Genomic DNA, 22,150 nt, shown 5'->3' with positions numbered 1-22,150 from the left:
TATGGAAATATTCATGTTTAAAACCAAATGACACTTTTTAAAACCTGTTTCTGTATGTGACTTTAGGATAGAGCTCAAACCCTATTGAGAAACGTTTTAAGTGATATGGAGAAAAGGTACTCAATTTGTATTAAAATAATCAATTTGATGACTAGAAAAATGCAGGATCTTTCAAGTATTACAGGTTAATCAATTCTTGTTTCTGACAATCAGATGACAAATGCACATTTCTTGCTAGTTATTAGACTGAGTCTCAGGTGAAAATTGTATATGACAGTGGTGTTATTTGAACATAGAAAGTCACAGTGTAGTACAGGCCCTTTGGCCTTCGATGTTGCCCAGAGCTGTGAAATTAATCTGATGCCCATCTAACCAATACCATTCCATTATTATCCATGTGTATTTCCAATGCCCATTTAAATGCCCTTAACGTCAGTGAGTCTACTACTGTTGCAGGCAGGCTGTTCCATGCTCCTCCTACTCTCTGAGTAAAGAAACTACCCCTGATATCTATCCTAAATCTATCACCCCTCAATTTAAAGCTGTGTCCCCTAGTGTTAGCCTTCACTATCCAAGGAAAAAGGTTCTCACTGTCCACCCTATCTAACCCTCTGATTATCTTATATGTCTCGATTAAGTCACCTCTCAACCTTCTTCTCTCCAGCGAAAACAGCCTCAGTTCCCTCCGCCTTTCCTTGTAACACCTTCCCTCCATAGCAGGCAACATCCAAGTAAATCTCCTCTGAACCCTTTCCGAAGCTTCCACATCCTTCCTGTAATGCGGTGACCAGAACTGCACGCAATAATCCAGGTGTGGCCTTACCAGTGTCTAGTACAGCTGAAGCATGATTGCGTGGCTCCGAAACTCAATCCCCCCTACCAATAAAAGCCAGCGCACCAAATGCCTTCTTAACAACCTTATCAATCTGGGTGGCAACGTTCAGGGATTTGTACACCTAGACACTGAGATCTCTGTATTCATCTATGCTGCCAAGGATTTTTCCATTAGCCTAGTACTCTGCATTTCTGTCACTACTTCCGAAGTGAACTACCTCATGCTTTTCCACATTAAACTCCATTTACCACTTCTCAGCCCAGCTCTGCATCATACCTATGTTCCTCTGTAACCCACAACGTCCTTCAGCACTATCCACAACTCTGTCTACCTTAGTGTCATCTGAAAATTTACTCACCCATCCTTCTCTACCCACCTCCAGATCATTTATAAAAATGACAAGCAGTAGTGGCCCCAAAACAGATCCTTGCAGGACACCGCTGGTAACTAACCTCCAGGATGGACATTTCTCATCAACCACCACCCCCTGTCTTTCAGCTAGCCAATTTCTGATCCAAACCGCTAAATCACCATCAATCCCGAAACTCCTTATTTTGTGCAATAGCCTACCCTGTGGAACCTTATCAAACGCCTTACTGAAGTCCATATACACTGCATCAACCTCTTTACCTTCATCCACCTATTTTGTCACCTTCTCAAAGAACTCAATAAGGTTAGTGATGCACTACCTACCTTTCACAAAACCGTGTTGACTATCCCTAATCAAATTATTCCTCTCCGGATGATTATAAATCCTATCTCTTATAACCTTTCCCACACCTTACCCACAACCAAAGTCAAGTTCACTGGCGTATAATTACCAGGGTTGTCTTGACTCCCCCTCTTCAACAAGGGAACAACATTCAGTCTCCTAGCACTACTCCTGTCAACAATGATGAATAAAGATGGAAACCAAAGGCTCGGCAATCTCTTCCCTGGCTTCCCAGAGAATTCAAGGGAAAGTCCCATCCGGCCCAGGGGTCTTACTTAATTTCAGATCTTTCAAAATTGCTAAAATCTCCTTTTTGTCAACCTTAATCCCATCTAATCTTGTATCTCCGTATTCTCACTAACCATTGCCCTTTTCCAGTGTGAATACTGACAAAAAGTATTCATTAAGCACTTCCCCTATGTCCTCAGATTCCACACACAACTTTGCACTAATATCTTTGGCCCTAATCTTATTCCAGTCATTCTTTTATTTCTGATATACCTATAGAAGTTTTCCTTGATCCTATAGAAGTTTTCTCATGTCCCCTCCTGGCTCTTCTTTGCCCTCTCTTTAGATGTTTTCTAGCTAACTTATAACTCTCAAGCCCCCTAACTGAGCCTTCACGCCTCCTCCTCACATAAGCCTTCCTCTTCCTCTTGACAAGGCCTTCAACTTATTTATTAAACCATGGTTCCCTCTCTCGACAACTACCTCCCTGCCTAATAGGTATATACTTATCAAGGACCTGCGGTAGCTGTTTCTTGAATATGCTCCACATTTCAAGACTGTGCATCCCCTGCAGTTTCCTTCCCCATCGCATCATAATTGCCTTTCCCCCAGTTATACCTCTTTCCCTGTGGTATATTCCTATCCCTGCCCATTGGTATTATAAATGTAATCGAATTATGGTCACTATCACCAAAGTGCTCACCTACCTCCAAATCTTAACACCTGGTCGGGTTCATTCCCCAGTACCAAATCCAATTATGGCATCGCCCCTTGTTGGCCTGTCGACATACTGTGTCAGAAAACCCTCCTGCACACACTAAACAAAAACTGACCCATCTAAACTACTTGAACTATAGTATTCCCAGTCAATATTGGGGAAGTTAAATGTCCCCCATAATAACTACCCTGTTACTCTCGCTGCTATCGAGAATCATCTTTGCTATTCTTTCCTCTACATCCCTGGAACAATCTGCAATAGGGTGACCTCTTTTCCTGTTTCAAACCTCAGCCCAAACTATCTCAGTGGATGAATCCTTAAACATTATCTCTGCTGCTGTAATACTACCCTTGATTAACAGTGCCACACTCCCTGCCTCGTTTACCATCTTCTCTGTTCTTGCTGAAACACCTAAATTCTGGAATCTGCAATAGCCATTCGTTTCTTCTCTGACATGGCCACAACGTGGAAATCCCAGGTTACTAACCCATGCTGCAAGTTCACCCACCTTATTCCAGATGCTCCTGGCATTGAAATACATACATTTCAAACCAATATCTTGATTGCCAGTACCCTCTCTCAACCTTGTAAACCTACCCCTGACCTCACTACCCTCAACCTCCTGTATATTTGAACTACAATTCAGGTTCCCATGCCCCTGCTGCATTAGTTTAAACCCGCTCTCCCCCCCACCCCCTCTCCCGAAGAGCATTAGCAAATTCCCCCCCTAAGATATTGGTACCCCTCTAGTTCATGTGAAGACCATCATGTTTGTAGGGCTCTCACTTTCCCCTGAAAGAGCTCCAGTTATCCTTTAATATTGTTACCTACAGTTAATTTTTCAGTTAGGAAGTCGACCTTCTCTAGTCAGTGCATTAAATAATCAACATGCCCATTGAATGTTCTGCATTAAATACAACTTCTGCCAATTGATGTTTCTTGAGCGATTTTCTTGTCTCTATCCACTGCTATTTGGATTGATTCTCAAGTTAGATCCTATTTGAAGAATTTCATTGACAAATTTATCTGAGAGACCGACGAATAAGTTTTTAGGATGATGTCTGTTTAGGTTTTGATCACCTTATGTTGCACTCATTTTGTTGACTTGTTGGTATTTTCTAATCAACCTGTTCAGAGATATTATAACACATCTCTGGAGCAGGTAGACTTGAACTGAGGACTTCTGGCTCACAGGGGCACTACCACTTCACCATTCGAGCCTAAGATTGTAATTAAATCTTTGTTGTTGTAATTCTGAAACTCTCCGCTGGCCTGAATGTTGCTTTCAATGAAAAATTTGTTTCTCCTTTATTCTAATGTCATCTTACAGATGAATGAGAATATTCCTATTGTAGGATGACAAAGATCAGTGGCTGGAAACTTTCTCAAGGTAGCTTAGACCAACAATATTCAGTGACTTAATTTTGATTATCAAAGGTGGCTGCTTGATATCATTTGCACCATTTTTGTTTTGCATCTAAGGTATTCTTTTAAATGTTTGCAGTAACCCAATCTACTGGTACAGTTTGTACAGAAATGTATCATGGTGTTAACTGCGCATTGTGTACCTTTTTATTTATTCTCCCCTACAAAATGGCATGTTTCTAAGCATGCCTCATCATTTTCCTTTCAATTTTTTCTCAATTCCTGTCCAAAGTGAATTGTGGATTAATATCTGTCCTCACGTCTAAAGTTTAAATGCAATAGTGCCATAGCTGCTGGGGTAAATACAAGCTAGAATCCTTTCATGGAATCTATTCATACCTGTAATTCAATACTTGACCATCTGTTGGTTTGTGTATGGGTTCAATTTTCCACTTCCTTTGGTTGATGCAAAGTGGCCAGCGCTACATCCCTGTAAGGTGCCTATACAGGAGAGAGTGTGACTGATAATAAATAATGGTCTACTTGTCAATTATTCCTCCAATTAACTCGTACCATAATAGTTGAAGGGTAGATCTTCTTTTATAGCCTGCAGAAACTTATTTAGCTTGCTTTGAGCTAAAGTCCTCCTAAGTGCTTGTGCTTCTATATTTTTTTCTTTTGAAAGTGTTCGTCGCTGAGCTTCTAATATTACTGCATCGAGAGAGTTCATTGGAATTGATCATTTTTTCTTCAATATTTGAGATTGCTCCTCAGGCAACAACAAATATGATATTACTGATGATGGAACAAGAAAATAACTTTCCCTGGTAGGAGCTATTGTGTACTCGCACATTAGCTTTTGGTGGTAGAATTTAGCTGGGATTTAGTTATGTCTCTTTAAATGTACACAAATTGTAATGATGTTGATGATGAAGTGGTGCTTGGTTGTAATGCATAACAGTGTAGGTAAATGCTTCTAAAAGTAGTGAAAAACTAAATGCTGGGAATCTGAAATACCTGGGGCTCAGACAGCATATGAGAGGTAACAGATTAAGGTTTTTGAGTTAATCTTATTTTAAAGTTATCTGAATGTTAATTTGGTGTCTCTCCCAGATGTGTCTGACCTTCTGAGTATTTCCAGCATTTTCTGGTTTCAGTTTTGGGTAAGAGTCTGATTCTATCTTTCACAAACATATGTTTGGAAGTATGATATCACACTCGCTCAGTCTGAATTCAAATGACAAGCCAATTCAGAATTTTTAAATTGAAGATTAGAAATTGATCAATTTAAACCACTTAATTTGAGAACTAGGCAATAGGAAGGTAATGCTTGATAATATATTTATGTTTGCAGTCAAAGTAGGATGGTCAGCCATGATCAAACAGGTTTGAAAGGCTGAATGACTTGCACCTGCTCCAATATTCTCTTTCTATTTCATGAATATATTACTTGCAGCAAATTATACCAAGATTCAAGAAGAATGAAATATTTTGTATTACTGTGAAACTGTTCCAGATATTTTTACAATTGGTACAATCCAAGAGTGAGAAATGTTTGCAAATTTTGTAGTTTATTTGGTTAACTTAGTAATTAACTAACACATAGGTCAACCTCAGACATCAAGGTAAAGATGTTTCAATTGATTCCCATGCTCCTAACTTGGTAGAACCATCTGCCAGGGTTCCCGCTTCTGATGCTTTCTATGACCAGGGTAGAAGTGTTTGCAAACATTAAGCGTTAACCGGTTGGCCTTGGATGTGATGTCCACCGTGTAAAAAGCGTGCCGTCATTCATGCTTTTAATAAATGAGGTTGGAAAAGCCTTAACAATAAACAGGAAAATGTAAAGTTTTCTGAACTACATTAATGTACAACTACCTCCATATGCTACCTTACCCTAAAGGAACATCTCCAGTTGTAAATGTCTTCATAATTCTTCATGCTTTCAAAATCATAATGAAAAGTTAAGTAATGTGCTTCAGAGAAGGAAAGTCTGCCTTCCTTAGCTGGTCTGTCGAAATAAATTTCTTCACACTTCTCTGCATTAAATTTCATCTGTCACTTATTCACCAATGTCATCAACTTGCCTATTATTATACCTTACTGGAATGGTGCACTGAAAATCAGGACTGGCTATTCTTGGAGTTGTCAAAAAAAGTTAAAACTTTCATAAAGCTATGCAAAATTCCCTAATATACCAGGTTGACAGAAATTCTGAATTAGATTTCTGTACTTAAGGATTACTATTTATTGCGGTTAAATAGGTTTTATCTACCGATAAATAAATACAAACTTTGCCTTATGAAATACTCCCCGATGCTGACAGACACAAAGATTGAGATATTACTATATCAGGGATTTGGATGAAAATGTACAAGGCATGATTAATAAGTTTGCAGATGACGCTAAAGTAAGAGGTATTGTGGACTTTGAGGAAGATTGTCAGAAATTGCAGCAGGACCTTGATCAGCTGGGGAAGTGGGCCAATAAATAGCAAATGGAGTTTAATATAGAAAAGTGTGAGGTCTTGCATTTTGAAAGGAGTTTAATGGTGAATGGTAGGGCCTTAAGGAGTGTAGTGGAACAGAGGGACCTTGGAGTTGAGATACATGGTTCTCTCAAAATAGAGTCACAGGTAGACAGAGCAGTGAAGAAGGCTTTTGGCACGCTGGTCTTCATCAGTCAGGGCATTGAGAATAGAAGTTGGGAGTTTATGTTACAGTTGTACAGGATGTTGGTGAGCCCACACTTTGATCTGAAAGGTTTAGAAGGATATGAACCAAGTGCAGGGAAATGGGGTTAGCGTACATGGACACTTTGGTCAGCATGGACCAGTTTGGGCCGAAGGACCTTTTCCGTGTGTCGGACTCCATACTCGAGGGAAAATCTGGGAAGGCAGCTCAGTGGTTTCTGTCCTCTGGGTTCACTGAGATCCTTTTGGACTTGTTACAATTTGCTATTCATCGCACTCTCATATCTCTTGCTCTTCCCCAATTATTCATCAATTGCTCAAAGTCCAAATGAAATATGACATGTTTGAAAAATTGAGGTTTCTGACATTGATTGAAAGCTGACAGAAACTTGTAAAGGAAAACAATTTAGGTGTTATTTTATGGCAGAGAAAGCTATCTTTCCCATAGATCTGGATAGCCTACTGTCTACCTCATTGACAGCCTCAAACTGTTCAGTTACCTAGGAGCCAATCATGTTGGTGTTGGCAGACAGAAGACGTTTGTCATCAACAACTGAGCACCATTTCACAGACCAGTCAACAACTACTTGTCCACCAACTTTCCCTATATATATATCAGCTTGTCTGCAGTAACTTACCCACTGCTTAAAAAAAAGCTGTCTGTTCTATACCTCATCAATTTTAAACCTTTCAAATGTATAAATCATCTGTCTGTATGATGTTACAGCATTATCTTCATGAGTGTAATAACATTCTTTAGCTTCTGTCAAGCCAGCTACGTTCATGCATAAATCCCTTTTTTTTTGGTCTTTGATCTACCCCATTCGTTTTGCTGCTCTTATAGAGACTTTTAGATTGTCTTTTATGTTGACTGCCAATGTTTCTCACACTCTTGCTTCTATTTGCTTTTCTAATTTTCCTCTGAATCTTTTGATATTTAAATTTGTTTTATTGTTATAACCTTTTGTATTTAACCTAGTCTTTAATGATATTATTCACCTGCTGTTGTTGCATGTACGTTTTTCTTAATCTTAACTATTTTTTTGTCACCCAGCGAGCTCTGAATTTGTTTTTCTTATCTTCTCCCTTGTAGAAATATAACATTGACTGTGGCCAAAATGTCTCTTTAAAAATAGCTTGTGTTACACAGTGATATGTTTGCCAGTGAATCTTTGATTATAATTAACTTCGGTCAGATCCATTCTAATCCCATTGAAGGTGGCTTTCTACGAATTAACTATTTTTACTTTGCAAAGTTCCTTGTCCTTTTTCCTGACCAACCGAAATTGCCCTACTATCTCTTTACTCACCTAATTTCCACAGATCAAGACGAGCGATCGCTCATTTCACATTGCACTTTAAACACACTTCTATAGGAAATTTTCCTGAATTCCATAGACTTCTTTACCCCATATGCAAATACCTGTATGTAGATAATGAAGTCCCTGTTGCAGTGATCTATAATTCTTGCACCTGCCTGCAGTTTTTTTTTTGTAAATTTGTTCCTCTTTGTTGGCTTTACCAGTTGGCAGTCTGTAAACTACATTGAACAATGTAATTGCACCTTTTCTCCTCCTCCACACCCCCCTCCAAAAAACAACCCACTAGGCCAAATACATTTTGGAGCCCTTTGGAACACACTCTTCAGCATTACAGTGGTCTCCTTAATCAATATTACCACCCTTCTTCTTTTCCTATTTTTCCCGAATACAGATGTAGAATAGCAGACATAGATATAGGAGGTATTAAAATAAAAATGAGTGTTTGAAACATGAAGATCCAGTTGTTTGGCGATGACTGGTCCCTTTTTGTTAGTTATTCAACTAGAAAATCGGAATTTCTTAGCTTTCACAAGAATTCAGAATGCAATGAATACAGTTAATAATTACACATACACTTGTTGGCAGAGTTAATCACACTTGAATGGTTCAAGACCAGAGGATTCACTGAATTGAAAGTTTCAAGCTGGTTAGTTTCAAGGTTAGCCACATCTTTGTAGAATTCTGAAGTATCTATTCTCAAATCCTTTTTATACATTTCTTTGGCTCTAGCTATTTAATCTCTTTGCAAAATTTTCTCACCAGTTAGCTGCACACTGAGAGTATGGAGTCTTCACCTTGATTGAACTTTCAATTAAGTCAGACAACTAGAGTCAACCTATCACTAACTGCTGAATTAGATAACTGTAGATGAGTTATCACTTGCTTTTTCTTGAGTCTTCTTGAAAAAATTAATCTCAAAAGAGAGCTGAGGTGTCTGGAAAACTTGAACAAATGTTGACTGCTTATCAGCTAAGCTTCGTCAGAGAACATATAATTTTGTTTTTTTTTGTGTTGTAACAGAAGTTCAGTTAAATCCAAATTAACTTAATTTATGTTTCTTTACATCCTGAGGAATTTTTAAGCATTAGCTGAGGTCAATGCTCAAAATAGTCAGCCGATTCTCATTGGAAAATTCAAGAAATTTAAAGGTGTAGCTGTGAGATATTTTTATCAAATGTCAATGAAATCTCTGTCTTAAAAGTTGAACTTGCATCTGCCCAGCTGGTTTGAAATTAAATAATGACAGTAAGGAAATAAGTCAAATTTGGTTGAGCTAACTTGTTTGTCTTTCACTATCTGTATGAGAACTAGACTATAGTGTTTCCGACTTGATTACAAGCCATTTATCAAACTTTTTTTATTGACCATCCTTCTTCTCATGGATATTATTCCACTTCTCTTCAAATCTGGTGTCATACTTGCCCGTTCAAAAAAAACCCACTTTTTAAGCCTTTGTCCTTGCAAACTACCGAACTACCAATTCATTACGAAAACACCTTTCCCCTCCACTCCTAAAATGTGTTCTTGCCTCTTCTTACTAAAAGCACATATTTCTAACTCAAACACAATCTCTCTCACTCCATTTTCTGCCAGAACTCTCAAATTCTCATATGCACCTTCGTTTGGAGATGTCGGTGTTGAGCTATACAAAGTTAAAAATCACACAACACCAGGTTATCGTCCAACAGGTTTAATTGGAAGCACACTAGCTTTCAGAGCACCGAACAAGGTACCTCTGAATGTAAATCCCTAAATGATGCATTCGTACTTGTGAAAATAAAGCTGTTGTTGCATGTTTCATTTAGGTTCTAAGGTATTCCTCCTTCTTTTGTTCTAAGGAATAGTTTTCATCTTCTGAAGAAAAACTCAAAGCTATTAAGGGAACTTAAAAATTTGGATTCGAGGCAGTGGTGAGTATTTTTGATTATACTCAATATGGACTGCAAAATATTGACAATTGGACAAATTATAGTGGATGTGATATTAGGCCACACTGCTTATTTTTGTAATAAATGGATAATGCTGATTACTGATTCAGAAATCTTCCACTTGGATTTGAATTCACCTTGATAACAATCTTCCTATCATAATAATCATGTTCAATCTGTAAAGTATTTCAAGCCTATTGTTTTGAAATGTTTTAGAACATAGAACATGGAAAAGTACAGCACACAACAGGCCCTTCAATCCATGATGATGTGCTGAGGATTAATTATAATCTGAAATAAAATAACCTAACCTATGCACCCCTCAATTCACTGCTGTCCATGTGCATGTCCAGCAGTCGCTTAAATGTCCCTAATGACTCTGCTTCCACCACCACCGCTGGCAACGCATTCCATGCGTTCACAACTCTCTGCTTAAAGAACCTACCTCTGACATCTCCTCTATACCTTCCTCTTAATACCTTAAAACTATGACCCCTCGTGGCAGGGGAAAAGTCTCTGGCTATCAACTCTATCCATGCCCCTCATTACCTTGTACACCTTGATCAGGTCACCTCTCTCCTTCCTCTCCAGAGAGGAAAGTCCGAGCTTATTCAACCTCTCTTCAGAAGGCAAGCCCTCCAGTCCAAGCAGCATCCTGGTAAACCTTCTTTTCACCCTCTCCAAAGCCTTTGTATCTTTCCTATAGTAGGGCAACCAGAACTGGTTCAAGTGTGGTCTCACCAGGGTTTTTTAGAGCTATAGCAAAACCTCGCGGCTCTTACACTTGATCCCCCTGTTAATGAGTGCCAAAACACCTTAACAGCCCTATCCACTTGAGTGACAACTTTGAGGGATCTATGCATTTGAACACCAAGAATCCTGTCATTAATCCTATATTCAGCAATCAAGTTTGTACTTCCAAAATGCATCATTTTTCATTTATCCAGGTTGAACTCCATCTGCCATTTCTCAGCTCAGCTCTGCATCCTGTCTATGCCGTGCTGCAGCCTGCAACAGCCCTCGATACAATCAATGGAACCTCTAACCTTTGTGTCATCTGCAAATTTACTAACCCACCCCTCAACCTCCTCATCCAAGTCATTTATTAAAAACTGCGAAGAGCAGAGGTCCAAGAACAGAGCCCTGCGGAACACCACTCACCACTGATCTCCAGACAGAATACTTTCCATCTACAATCACTCTCTGCCTTCGGTCAGCTAACCAATTCTGAATCCAATCAGCTAAATCTCCCTGTATCCCATACCTCCTGACTTTATGAGCCTATCATGGGGAACTTTATCGAATGCCTTGCTGAAGCCCATATACACCATATCCACTGCCTGACTTTCGTCAACCTGTCTCGTCACCTCCTCAAAGAACTCAATAAGATTTGTGAGGCATAACCTGCCCCTCACAAAGCCATGCTAACTGCTTTTAATCATGCTATGCTTTTCCAAATAGTCATAAATCCTGTCCCTCAGAATTATTTCCAAACCTTTGCTGACCACAAATGTAAGACTGACTGGTCTGCAATTGCCAGGGTTTTCTCTATTCCCTTTCTTGAAAAGAGGAACAACATTCGCCTCCCTACAATCCTCTGATACGTGCAGAGTGAGGAAGCAAAGATCTTCGCCAATGGCTTAACAATCTCCTTTCTCGCTTCCCAGAGCAACCTAGGATAAATTTGGGGACTTATCAATCTTAATGTTTGCCAAAATTTCCAGCACATCAGCCTCCTCAATCTCGATCTGTTCAAGCCTATTTTCTGGCTCCTAAAAGTTCTCATTCACAACAAGGACCCTTTCTGTAGTGAAAACCAAAGCAAAAAACTCATTTAGGGCTTCCCCTATCTGCTCAGACTCCACACACACTGTTTTTGTGCTTTATTGCATACAGCTACCTAATATCTTTGTGTTTTAGAATGTTTAATTCTTGGAATTCTGTAATGTAATATTTATTGTCAATGTAGGAATTTAACTAGATATCTCTATTACATTCAAAATTGAATTCTATTTGTATTGCTGTCACACAATTCCGCAAATAACGATGAATTGCTTAAAGTAAAATACTGCCATTTTATTTTTATGCCCTGTTATGGCTGGGAGCCCATTCTCATGAGGGTGCAGCCATTTTGTATTGCTAAAGCAGGTAGGTTTTGTGGTTGCATTCAAGTTTGTTTTTGCATTAACACTGTGATATTGTAATCCATTTTAAATGTCAGTCTGAAGGTAAACAACCTATTTGGCAGAACAGCAGATTTTGAATATTTTTGAATGTCTGATAAAGAAATAGTGAATTAATGTGATATATAATGCACAGATGTTGGTCTCTACATAATTCACAGTATTAGACTGCAGTAGCCCCTGAAACTGTGGCAGAAATGCATCAAACACTGAAACAATGACGCTTAGGAAGGATTAAGATGGTCAATTCATTTCACCATCAGTGTCAGAAGCTCATCTACACTTTGACACTTGATTACAACTTTACCTCATTCCTTATTGAAGACTTCACTTGGAAGCAGAAAATCAAGAAAACCCTCTTTATTGATTCAGAGAGAAAGAAAATGACTGCACATTTCCAGAATTCAAAATTCAACCAAAGGTGAACATTGTGCCTGATGTTTGGGCAGATGATGAATTTCTGCTCCACTGCATCTCTCAACTGTCTAGTTTTAAAGTATTAAGACCACTTTTTTTTAAGCGTGTGATAGATTTATTTGCCTGTGGCATGGTTTCTAGGCAGTGTTGTCGAGCACTTAAACCTGGCTGATGTCAAAAAGCCATCAGATGTAAAATAAAAGGATCCATATCAACATCTATATGGCCATTTCTGATGATAACCTATTGTTAAAAGCTGGTTTCCATCATTATGGAATGAAGAGATGTCATTCTCATGGAAGAACACAATGGACCTACATTGGCTGCAACATATGAGTCCATAGTTTGGGTACAGCACTATAGTTCAGACACCATTGTGATCTGTAAATCTGCTGATGCAAAGACTCCGTGCTGCAATGTTTCTCCTCCCAGGCAGTTTGGTCCTCGCCTAATGAGATCAGACCAGTAACTGTCTTCACACAAATGATTAGAGTCATGCCATTATGTAAAAAAGTTGTTTGACAAATTAAATGTTTCCTCCATAAGTGTACTTTTCAAGATCACCAGCCTGTGTTGAAAGCTGCTATCCCAAATGATAATGTGGCCGTTGCAGACTTTGTTTAGAGGAAGAGGGTGAAGAACCTACTGATATCTTGTTGTAATCAGTTGCCCTGTGGTTAGTGCTTCATTGAAACCAGTGATGTGTCCATTTGTCCAACTAAACAGAGCACTAGTTGGTAGCTCTAACTAACATGTTTATGAATCTCAGTTCCATCCTTCCTCTCGCCCTTGAAGAATTGAGACAAACCCAGGTGCTTTACATTTCCTCGACCTGAACGGCAATCTAGTTGGGGATTTCATGGAGATAGCTTGACCAGGTGATGCAATGACATTTGCTGTTGATCCACCCTTTCTTCCTTCAAAATATAATGAGCCACACAACATTTTTGAATAATGCTGCTGACAGGGGTCTTCTCATAAATCTCTGCCGTGATCTGTAATGTCCGGTCTCATCTATGAGCATTTTGTACAGATACAACCTGTCTTCACTCCCAGCAATCATGGTTTTGGCCTTGATGGAACAATATGATACAATTTATAGTTCCGTTTGTTCTCTGAGCTTTGGCTCTTCAAGGAATAACTTAATATTGTTTAAACTCCTTTTGTGCAGAATTTTTACACAAGACAAAGAAGGTGATGGTCAATCCATCTGAGTTTAATTCAAATTCAACCGGAATCATAGCTTCAGTACAGAACAGTCATTTGGCGGACTAAACCTCAGCAAGTGGGATTCTCCATATCTGTTGCATAATCTGGTGCCAACCTTCTGTTTGTTTCTCATGAACTTTTAATACTAAATTTTTTAAAGCTGCGATCAGACATCCCTTTTTAAAAGTGTGTATGATTATCAGGTAAAGACTCTGATTCATAGTCTGTCTGACGCAATGAATATCTTGTTGATTGCAATATCTTGAACAGTTCATTTACCACAACAGTGCCTTCCATCCTGACCTCAAATTCACCTGGTCCATCTCTGGCACCTCCCTCCCCTCCCCTTCCTGGACCTCTCCGGTGACCGATTCAACACTGATATCTATTTCAAACCCACCGATTCCCACAGCTACCTTGACTACACCTGCTCCCACCTCCTTTAAAAATGTGATCTCCTAATTGCAATTCCTCCACCTCCACTGTTTGCCCTCTCAGGATGAGTGATTCCACTCCAGGACATCCCAGGTGTCCTCCTACTTCAAGAACCACAATTTTCCCTCCCCTGTGATCAACAGTACCCCCAATCATGTCTCCTCCATTTCCTGGCCCACTGCCCTTGTACCATCACCCCTGCCAACCCCCCCCCCCCCCGCCAAACCCCAACAAGGATAGAATCCTCCTTGTCCTCACATTCCAGTATCACCATCACCTCCTACCTTTGCTCACCTATTGCCATCCCACCTACATTTTACCTAGCCCCATTCTCCCCCTTCTATTTATTTCTCAGCCCCCTTTCCCCCTCCCCGATCTGAAATAAGGGTTATGCCTGAAACATCGACTGCCGTTTTTCTCAGATACTGCCTGACCTGCTGTGTCTTTTCCAGCGCCACACTTTAGATTAGATTCCCTACAGTATGGAAACAGGCCCTTCAGCCCAACAAGTCCACACCAACCCTCCAAAGAGTATCCCACCCAGACTCATTTCCCTCTGCCGAATGCACCGAACACAATGGGCAGTTTATCATGACCAATCCACGTAAGCTGCACATTTTTGGACTGTGGGAGGAAACCGGAGCACCTGGAGGAAACCACACAAGCAGTCGTCCAAGGCTGCAATCGAACCCAGGTCCCTGGCACTGCGAGGAAGCAGTGCTAACCACTGAGCCGCTTTACCAACTCTGACTCTCCAGCATCTGCTGTTCTCAGTTTCTCCACAATATGTACTCTCCAATCCACCCAAAATCATATAGCCTCCTGGGGGAGACACAAAACTAGATTACAAACCCAAATTTGATTTGATTGATTTGTTGTCACATGAACCGAAGTAAATGAAAAGCTTTGTTTACAAGCATTACAGACATATCATAGTAGGCAAGGATGTACAGATCAAAATAACTTAGACAGAGGCGTACTGGTTACATTGCACAGTGTGTGCATGAGGCAAGATCAATGTTAGCAAGATCAGCATTATTTGAGGCTAGAGTATCTATTGATCAATCTAATAATGGTCAGGAAGAAGCTGTTCCTGGACCTGCTGGTGAGTATGTTACGGCTTCTATATGTTCTGCCTGACGGAAGAGGTTATAGGAGATCATTACCAGAATATGATGGGCCTTTGATGCTTGGAGCCTTTCCATAGCAGCAAGCCATGTAAATAGAGTAGGTGGATGGTCTGGGCTGTGCACACCACCTTCTGTAGCTTCTCATGGTCCTGAGCAGAGCAGTTGCCATACTAGGCCATTATACATCCAGACAGTATGCATCTGTCGAAGTTCATGAGGGTCCTTATGGTCATGTCAAATTTCCTAAGGCACTTGATGAAGAGGAGGCATTGTTGTGCTTTCTTGACCATCACATCTACGTGGAAAATCCTGAGCAGGTCAGTTATCGTCACTCCAAGGTCAAGGAACTTGATGCTATGCACCCCATCAATCTCAGTTCCGTTGATGTAGATGGGGTCGTAGTCTCCTTTTCTTTATGTAGTCAACGATCAGTTCTTTAGTTCTGCCAATGTTGAGATGCACCACATCACCAAGTCCTCTCCCTTCTTTATTTTGACTCACCATTGTTAGATATCCATCCTACCACAGTGGTGTCGTCAGCAAACTTTAGATGGCACTTGTTCAGAATTTGGCAACAGAGTCATGGCTGTACAGGGAGTACAGTGGAGGACTGAGATGCATTCTTGGGGCTCCAGTGTAGAGTGTTATTGTGGGGGAAATGCAGTTAACTGTCTTCACTGATTGCGGTCTGTGGGTCAGAAACTTGAGAATCTGGTTGCAGAGGGCAGAGCCGAGATCAACTTGAAATTAATTTGGAAGTGTGGTTCCACTGCAACCCAGTTGGTGACCAGGATATCGGTCATCGAGATATACAGCACAGAAACAGACCCTTCGATCAACTTGTCCATGCTGACCAGATATCCCAACCCCATCTAGTCCCACCTGCCAGCACCCAGCCCATATCCCTCCAAACCCTTCCTATTCATCTCTTAGGCATTGTCAACCATGTGGGAAGGGAAATTGTGATCTTGGAAGAAGGAGGCCATCTGGGACTTTCTGAGGTGGAATTGGTCATCCTGGGAACAGATGTGGCGGAGGTGGAGGAATTGGGAATAAGCGATGGCGTTTTTACAGGAGGTAGGGTGGGAGGACGTGTAGTCTCGGTAGCTGTAGAAGTCGATGGGCTTGCAGTAGATGTCTGTAGTTAGTCACCGGAGATGGTGATGGAGAGGTCCAGGAAGTGGAGGGAGGTGTCCGAGATGCTTCCAGTTGCCTACTACATCAACATATCACCTTGTTTCCTGGCTAATATCTCTGTCTCAGGCTTATTGCCGTGCTTCCTTGAAGCTTGGTGCAATCTGGAATAACAACACTTCATTTTTACTTAGGAACCCTGCAGTCTTCTGGACTCAATATCAAGTTCAACAATTTTAGGGCTTTTGCACCTTCTCCCAAGTCCTTATTCCAATGCCCAAACACCAGTCTTGTCACCACATGGAATACTACCGCGCGCACACCCCATTGTCAACTAATGCAGGTAGTTCTTTTATAACGTGATAGTTGCGTTCTTGTAGAACCTCATTACTGAAAAATCATGCTTGAGAGGCAGCATTTAAAGTAATCACATTACGCCTACACATCTTCGTGTTTTAGAAAGTGTCCTCAATTCGTCAACCATGTTATAGCAAGTTCGCATTAACAAAAAGCAAGTTATGGCAGAATGACCAATATTTGTCCCCAATGACAGCTACTCATTCTACCAGCCTGACCTTTATCCATTCCTTTATCTGTCCAACTGTTTTTCAGTCTCTGGGCTGTATCTCTGCCTATTGTTAACTTCTCCCCCGCCCCACCCCATCTTCTGCATAAATACCAACTTATCCTCCCTACCATCAGTTCTGAAGATGGGTCATTAGGCCTGAACCGTTATCTCTGCTGTCTCTCCACAGATGCTGCCAGACCTGTTGAGTTTTTCCAGCAATTTCTGTGTTTGTCTCTTCTGTTCCTGTTCTGATTCATTTAAGATTTATGCCCTTTAACTCTTTGTATGTATAATTTACTACTACGTTTTTCTAGATAGAAGGTCCCCAGTTTACGAGCACACATTACTAATGTGATCCTGTATAGAGATGTAATTTTAAAGATCTGGCATACAACATTTCCTGTACTTGCAAATGTCTATTTTGTGTTATCTTGCATTATGTTCCAACTTGCACACAAATAGACTTGCGAACAGACTTAGGAATAGAACCCATTTGCGACCTGGGCCTGCCTGCACAATAAGTTACAATGTGTTCTTTCTGCTAGCCTGTGGCCTCTTGCAATTTTAATATTTTGATGCAATTTGCTTTTTGCTTGAAATTTGAGTCATCCAGAAATCCATTATTGTTCTTTTCCTTTGTAAGTCCAGGTTAATTATGCAAGTCGTAAATAGGAGTACTGTAAGGCGAATAACTGGGAAGCACTACTCTCAAAAACTTTTCCATCTGCAAAATATTTCTTTGTTTTCTGTGTTCTAAACATCCCTTCAGGTTTGGCATGCTTCTGTTAACTTTATATCCTATTTCCTTTTTCATGGTGGAACCTCATCAAACCAAATTATGATTTCTCTTTGTGCAAAATCAGGTCAAGCAGAGCATCATTCCTTACTGGATGAGAAACACAGTAACTGCAAACCCACTTAAAAAAAGTCATTATTTTCTCACCATGCGCTTTTTATCTTCCATGGTCTACTTTTAAACGACAGAAATCCTCTCAAATCACATGTTTATTGTTAACATGTGACTTTGTAAGGTTTTTTTTACAAATTTCATCTAGCCTTGAGCTGAGGGTGAAAAGGGAATACTATAACCCAGTGCATCGTTTGTACAATATATCATACATTTCCTTTCTTCTTCTTTGCTTCATGTTTAATAGACAAATGGCATCTAGGGTTAGTGGTGCTGGAAGAGCGCAGCAGTTCAGGCAGCATCCAACGAGCAGCGAAATCGACGTTTCGGGCAAAAGCCCTTCATCAGGAATAAAGGCAGTGAGCCTGAAGCGTGGAGAGATAAGCTAGAGGAGGGTGGGGTGGGGAGAGAGTAGCATGGAGTACAATGGGTGAGTGGGGGAGGAGATGAAGGTGATAGGTCAAGGAGGAGAGGGTGGAGTGGATAGGTGGAAAAGAAGATAGGCAGGTCGGACAAGTCCGGACAAGTCAAGGAGTCAGTGCTGAGCTGGAAGTTTGAAACTAGGATGAGGTGGGGGAAGGGGAAATGAGGAAGCTGTTGAAGTCCACATTGATGCCCTGGGGTTGAAGTGTTCCGAGGCGGAAGATGAGGCGTTCTTCCTCCAGGCGTCTGGTGGTGAGGGAGCGGCGGTGAAGGAGGCCCAGGACCTCCATGTCCTCGGCAGAGTGGGAGGGGGAGTTGAAATGTTGGGCCACCGGGCGGTTTGGTTGATTGGTGCGGGTGTCTCGGAGATGTTCCCTCAAGCGCTCTGCTAGGAGGCGCCCAGTCTCCCCAATGTAGAGGAGACCACATCGGGAGCAAAGGATACAATAAATGATATTAGTGGATGTGCAGGTAAAACTTTGGATGTGGAAGGCTCCTTTAGGGCCTTGGATAGAGGTGAGGGAGGAGGTGTGGGCACAGGTTTTACAGTTCCTGCGGTGGCAGGGGAAAGTGCCAGAATGGGAGGGTGGGTCGTAGGGGGGTGTGGACCTGACCAGGTAGTCACGGAGGGAATGGTTTTTGCGGAAGGCGGAAAGGGGTGGGGAGGGAAATATATCCCTGGTAGTGGGGTCTTTTTGGACGTGGCAGAAATGTCGGCGGATGATTTGGTTTATGCGAAGGTTTGTAGGGTGGAAGGTGAGCACCAGGCGCGTTCTGTCCTTGTTACGGTTGGAGGGGTAGGGACTGAGGGCGGAGGTGCGGGATGTGGACGAGATGCGTTGGAGGGCATCTTTAACCACGTGGGAAGGGAAATTGCGGTCTCTAAGGAAGAAGGCCATCTGGTGTGTTCTATGGTGGAACTGGTCCTCCTGGGAGCAGATACGGCGGAGGCGGAGAAATTGGGAATACGTATCTCGGCACTAACCTGGCTAATTTTGTAAAAGATGTTGTTCACAATGATATAGTAGCGGCATAGCATATGCCAGATGCCCCAATTGGCTGATTTTGGCATTGATAAAAACGTGTATGGCATATTGTTTGAAGTATGCACTCTATTGCTGTGTACATTTCAGAAAGTACAAAATAATTAAATTTAAAATATCTGAAGCAATGAAACAAAAAACCAAGTTCAAGGGGAGTCTAGAACTAGATGCCATAAGTTTAGGGTGGGAGGGGAAAGATTTAAAAGGGACCTAAGGGACAGCTTTTTCACGCAAAGGGTGATGTGTATATGACATGAGGAAGTGCTGGAAACTGGTACCATTACAACATTTAAAAGGCATCTGAATGGGTATATGAATAGGAAGGTTTAGAGGGATGTGGACCAAGTGCTGGCAAATGGGACTAGATTAATTTAGGATATCTGGTTGGTTTGGGCGAGTTAGGCTGAAGGGTCTTTTTCTATTGTGCTATAATTGCTTCAAAAAAGCATGAGTAGAAGTCTGTGTTTAGAAAATGCCCATAGTTACATTTTGGACGCAAATAGATCACTTAAAAATACAAGTACTTTTTACTGATAACACCAAGAAAAATGGTACTGCCTCTTCCACTCGGGGTTTTAATTGTTACGTTTAGCCTTAAAATGTTTGCACTGGGGAGAAGGGTTTGAGATAAAATGTGCTTTCTGCTTCTGATTCTCATGAACCACAGCTGTAAGAGTTAGAAATCATTCAGTGTTAATGGGCTTCCTTGAAATGATCCCAATGTTCTTGAAAGGCTGACTGCTATTCAGTGGAGTCTGAAAGGGTCCTCTTGTGGCACAGAGACAGAGTCCTAGGAAGCCTGGGTTTAAGCCCTGCCTGCTCCAGAGGTGTGGAATAACATCTTTGAATAGGTTGATTAGAAAAATAGATGAAACAATTTCAGTGAGGGATGAAGTTAACTAGCTTTGAAAAACTGGAGCGGAGAACAGATAAAATGCACCTTTTTTTAATTGAAGGTATGGAGGTTCCAGTCACTCCCAAGTTATTCTTTGAGATCCTATGCTCCTCTGTGATCTTGGTACATGTAGCCAAATGTTGCAGGGCTGCGGGGTGGGGGGTGGGGGGAGGGGGGAGGGGTGGGGAGGGGTGGGGGGGGTGGTTATGGTTATGGTTATGGTTATGGTTATGGTTATGGTTATGGTTATGGTCATGTTGACAATGACAAAAAGATGTTTACCTCATGCAGATCAGCATGGAAATTCCAGAGCTGTGGTTTGTCAGTCTGCTCTGAGATCAGTGCGAACAACCTTCTGCATTTTCCGGTTAATACCGTAATGTCCAATATCCAATGTTAGGCCTTCCCTAGGACACGTTTGTCCTGAATTACTTCACTTAGCTGGAAGCTTTCTTTTTCATGGCGTACACTGGGCATAGTCGGCATATACTCATTTTGAGCTTGAGGTTCTCCTGCATAGAGTTCCACTTCTGTGTAGATGAAAACAAAAGTGGTACAGTTCATGCAGCTACAGACCTCTTGGCAACCCCGCGTCCCCACTGTTCTTGGGTTCACCAATGTACCCCATTGCCTCATTAGGGTGAATACCCCCTTATAGTTGGCCACGATCAACAATTATTGACAATATCATCTCTGTTGCCCACATTACCATTTGAAAAACCTTTTAAAAGTCACACTGGATTAAATCAGGTCACTTTATAATGGAGGAATGCTTCTGGTTAATTTTTATTAGATAGCCTGAACATATTACCTTTATCTGTGCCCTGCATGTGTTTAGATCTTCAGCCTAGTCTATAGAAAAATAATTAGTGATTTCACTTTATTGCTGTTTGCTTTGTGTTGGAGCACTCTATGATTGGTTGCTTGAAGAGCCTGATGTAATCGCTCCTGCTCACACAAATGTCCATTGAAGAAATTGAAGAAAGCTGCAATTTGTTGCAGTACCACTACATGGGACTTGAGGTGAAACTCACACCAAAGAGAGCACTTGATCTCTTAGTAGTACCTAGTGATGAGCATTGTTGCATCGCTACTAATTGCAAAATTAAGCTTACTTTCAGGATTGATTTATTTAGAATTTTTTGGTTGGGTTGCGTTGAATATTTCAGCAAATCAAATATCAGTTCAATTCAGAAAGCAAGTAGTAGTTACTTTTGTCAAAAGTAACCACCAGAAATTTAGTCGAGTTATGAAAATATTCTCAACTCGTCATGAATTTGTACCTGTCACAAAAATCACTAGTTATTTCAAAATAATCTTATCAACTATTATTAATTTCAGAAACAAAAATAGATGTTCCTGGAAAAACTTTGCAAGTCTGGTAGCATTTGGGAAGAGAAATCAGAATTAACATTTTGGTTCCGGTGACCATTCTGAGGAAAGGTCACCACATCCAAAACATTAACTCTGATTTCTCTGCACAGACGCTGTGCACCTGCTGAGGTTTTCCAGCAACTTGCTTTTATTTCTGATTTATAGCATCCACAGTTATTTCAGTTTTTGTGTTACTAACTTGTTTAAATTAAAGCACAATTTTTCTGGATCATAACATGCAGTGAGGGATTTTAGTTAAATACATCTTGCATTTTCAATGTAATTAAATAATTATATTTTTCTGTTGAGTTTTAAAAATAGCGTGCTAATAAGCATTGAATCTTTCCGTTTCTAGCTTCTAATGACCACTCTTTTGGAATTGTGTCGCTATTCTGTGGAATGATCAAGTCAGCTGAATGCTGCAGATCTGTCAAAGATGTATTGCTATACAAACTTAATACTTGACCAGTATTTATAAATGGAATAAAATCAGAAATTTCTAGAGAAACTCAGCAGTTCTGGCAGCATCTGTGGGGAGAAAGCAGAGTCAATGTTTCAAGTCTAGTGACTGTTCTTCATATAGCTCTGAATGAGGATCACTGGAGTCCATGTTAACTCTGTTTTCTCTCCAC

The 22,150-nt window shown here is 40.8% G+C and overlaps 1 protein-coding gene across 5 annotated transcripts in view; it reads left to right on the top strand.

Moving 5' to 3' along the window:
* The window catches only part of ralgapa2 (Ral GTPase activating protein catalytic subunit alpha 2), a 564,918-nt gene that overhangs the window by 291,061 nt on the left and 251,707 nt on the right, over positions 1–22,150 (top strand). For all 5 annotated transcript variants that reach the window (XM_072581416.1, XM_072581412.1, XM_072581414.1 and 2 more), the window contains one exon: positions 9,711–9,782. In XM_072581416.1, coding sequence (XP_072437517.1) covers positions 9,711–9,782 — 72 coding nt within the window. The remainder of the gene's footprint in view (positions 1–9,710; positions 9,783–22,150) is intronic.

This window comes from Chiloscyllium punctatum, chromosome 11 (assembly GCF_047496795.1).
Source record: "Chiloscyllium punctatum isolate Juve2018m chromosome 11, sChiPun1.3, whole genome shotgun sequence".
In the NCBI taxonomy this organism is placed as follows: domain Eukaryota; kingdom Metazoa; phylum Chordata; class Chondrichthyes; order Orectolobiformes; family Hemiscylliidae; genus Chiloscyllium; species Chiloscyllium punctatum.
The sequence above is the reverse complement of the archived record's forward strand: the minus strand, read 5'-3'. Positions and strand labels throughout refer to the sequence as shown.